The sequence below is a fragment of the Acanthisitta chloris genome, unplaced genomic scaffold (genome assembly GCF_000695815.1).
Source record: "Acanthisitta chloris isolate BGI_N310 unplaced genomic scaffold, ASM69581v1 scaffold25752, whole genome shotgun sequence".
NCBI classification, from domain to species: Eukaryota; Metazoa; Chordata; class Aves; order Passeriformes; family Acanthisittidae; genus Acanthisitta; species Acanthisitta chloris.
Genome location: NW_008661565.1, coordinates 910 through 3,793, shown reverse-complemented (window position 1 = coordinate 3,793; position 2,884 = coordinate 910). Strand labels below are relative to the sequence as shown.

Sequence of the window (2,884 nt, the reverse complement as noted above, 5' to 3'; positions counted from 1 at the left end):
TTTTCCTGTGAGGGTGGTGAGACACTGTCCCAGGTTGCCCAGGGAGGCTGTGGCTGCCCCAACCCTGGCAGTGTTCAAGGCCAGAATGGATGAGCCTTGAGCAACCTGATCTAGCGAGGAAGTGTCCCTGCCCATGGCAGGGGGTTGGGACTAGATTATCTGTAAGGTCTATTCATGTTTAAAAAAACCCAGATGATAATTAAAGGTGAGAATATGCATGAAAAAGATATAACATTGAACAAAAGCAGTAACTTGTACATTTTTTTCTTTAACAGGACCAACAACTTAAAACTAAGGACTTTCTCTTGTAGAAAAGAAAACTTGCCAGAAACTCCTAGAAAACCCCCATGGCAGTTTAAGTGGCATCTTCACAGAGGAGTATCAAAGGAAAGAGTTCACAGACTGATTACAAGATAAGTAAGAATTTTGCACTGCTAGTGTTGGAAATATTGTCCTCTGGGAATGTTTAATACTTTCTTCAGGGTGCTACAAGTATTTCACATTAATCTGGTTTCCTTATGAAGTTGAATTAGTAAATCATGTTAGAAAAAAATTAAGGCTAGGAGATATTTGTTAGATATATATTCTGTCTGTAGCAGAGCAGCACCTAATTGACACCTAGCTCAGCTTCAATTTACACAGTAAGATTCACAGACAGTATGAGAGAGACAAGATTACAGCATTTCCCCCAGATTACCATGAAGACTGCACTACAGTGGGACATTAAACACAAACTCAATTTGCAGCTATAAATTGTTTGTGTGCTGTTCCATACCAAAAGCAATACACAAGTGCTGCCATAATAACATGTTAGTTTTAGGAATTAACTGTAGAAAGTAATGCCAGCAAGTCACACAGCACATGTAACACCTTAGGCTCTCCCATGCTACCTCAAATCAAACCACTGATGACTTCAAAGCCACCAGATTAGGCACAACACAACTGATTCAGACAGCTGCAAATATTGCAGCTTTTGCAGACGACGTTTCTCAAATTCTGGAAAGATCTCATAACAACTATTCATCAGTAGCAACTATTACCCATATGTTGCTCCTTCTGTTTCGATGGATGTAGATCCATATCCTCATCCTCCTCATAGCTCCTCTTGTGGCGACTTGGTGTGTAGGATGTTGAAGGACTAACTCGAGCTTGGCTGGCACTAATGTATGCGTAAAATCACGGTTTAAGGACAACCACAGACTGAGCAGAGCAAATTCAGGCAAAGGAAGCTTTGGGGGCTTATTTTTTTAAGCAAATGCTAGTGTTCTATTTGGGGCAAGACAGCAAACTAACTGTTACCTAGACGTCATCTCTTCAGACACATAAATAACCTGCTGGAGTGCACAGTAGTCTGTGGCTTGGTTGAAAATAGAAACTAAAACCCACCAAGTGCTATTCTACCACCAGTCTCTACAGAAGAGAGAAGAAGTGGCCAGGTACAAATCAAAACCTCTATGAATTTTCTCTTCCACTTCTCAACCCTGAAGAACAGCTGTTACAATATTAAAGATTTACTAGTGATACAATAATTATCAGTACTTTTCAAAAGCAACACACAGGAGATGTTCCCACACATGTAAGACACTTGCACATACATTTTGAAAAAACCGAGACACTTTTTCTTCTTAGCACAATGGGCAAACACTGAAATCATTCTCACAATTCTCATGAGCCCAGCCCACTTCAGCTTCCATTGCTCCAGCACTTTGCTCTAAGCTTCATTCAAATACTCCTATCAATCCTTTTGTCAAAAAAGTTGAATTTGAAATTGCATTAGCATTCTGTGCCAATGACAAGTAGCAGATTTGTTGAATTCTGAGCTCAAAATACGAAATATCAAATCACTGTAGATTTACCACCAAATCCTCATTACACAAAATATAACATATCTTCATTTTTCTAGACCTTCCTTGGAGGAGAATATAAAATTCCTAAAAGTATTAAAATAAAAATCTTGTATCCATCTCAGTTAGATAATTCAACTTTAGCAGAAACTAAAGACAATTTGTTCCTCCCCAAAATGTTTCCTGTACTCCATGAGAAAATGACATACTGTGGTGTAACTACTAAAGTTAAAATACTTCAGTCTTGCAGGAATTTTCATCTTCATGTGCTCAGCTACAGGTCTGTTCACAGGTTCTTACAGGAGACTGTGTAAGAGTGTCCTGCTCTAATCAGAAGATGCCAATGAAATGACAACCGCTAAATTGAAGTTTTTCTTTAAGTATTTGCAAATAGAAATTAATAGAAATTTTTGAGACCCTCCACAGCAAACATGGAAATCTAGTCTAGATCCCTACTAAATCAAAAAGCAATGCTGCTAAATTCACTTCCATCCTCTTTGTGCATATAACACACTACCAATTTTTTCTCTTTCTATACCTACCACTCCTCTTGAGTCAGGGAAGGGGAAAAAAACTCCACGCTTTACACAAACTTATCTCCCTAACTCTAATGATGAATTAGTCGGTGGTCACTGATTGCACAACAGAGCAGCAGCTCAGCCAAAAAGGATATTTCTTTCACCCATGCTGATTCCCCAGGCACTGGAACACAGTAGAAGGTCTGTCTCTCCGAGGCAACTGTTTGTGAGGAATTCAAATCAATCTCCTGCTGAGGCTAGAACACCAAGAGAAATTTTTATTCAAAATCTGGTTACAGTTTGTTTTCTTTTTTTAAACTAATCCCACAGATTCAGTTACTCAGCCAGAAGTTACAACTAACATGCAAGACTACACACTCATCGAACTGTGAATCAAACGGTTCTAACGTCCTGAAATCAGAATGCCTTGAGCAGCTGTGAATACCCTGCTTTCCAAACTTGAGATCAATTGCGTGGAGAGCAGCCAGGCAGAAAGGGACCTGAGGGCTTGGATAGACAGAA

General features: G+C 39.4%; 1 protein-coding gene across 1 annotated transcript in view; it reads right to left on the bottom strand.

Annotated features, from left to right (window-relative positions):
- The window catches only part of MCMBP (minichromosome maintenance complex binding protein), a gene marked incomplete at its 5' end in the record, with an annotated part of 14,040 nt that overhangs the window by 10,391 nt on the left and 765 nt on the right, over positions 1–2,884 (bottom strand). The window contains 2 exons of the mRNA XM_009070284.1: positions 1,041–1,170; positions 2,518–2,619. Coding sequence (XP_009068532.1) covers positions 1,041–1,170; positions 2,518–2,619 — 232 coding nt within the window. The remainder of the gene's footprint in view (positions 1–1,040; positions 1,171–2,517; positions 2,620–2,884) is intronic.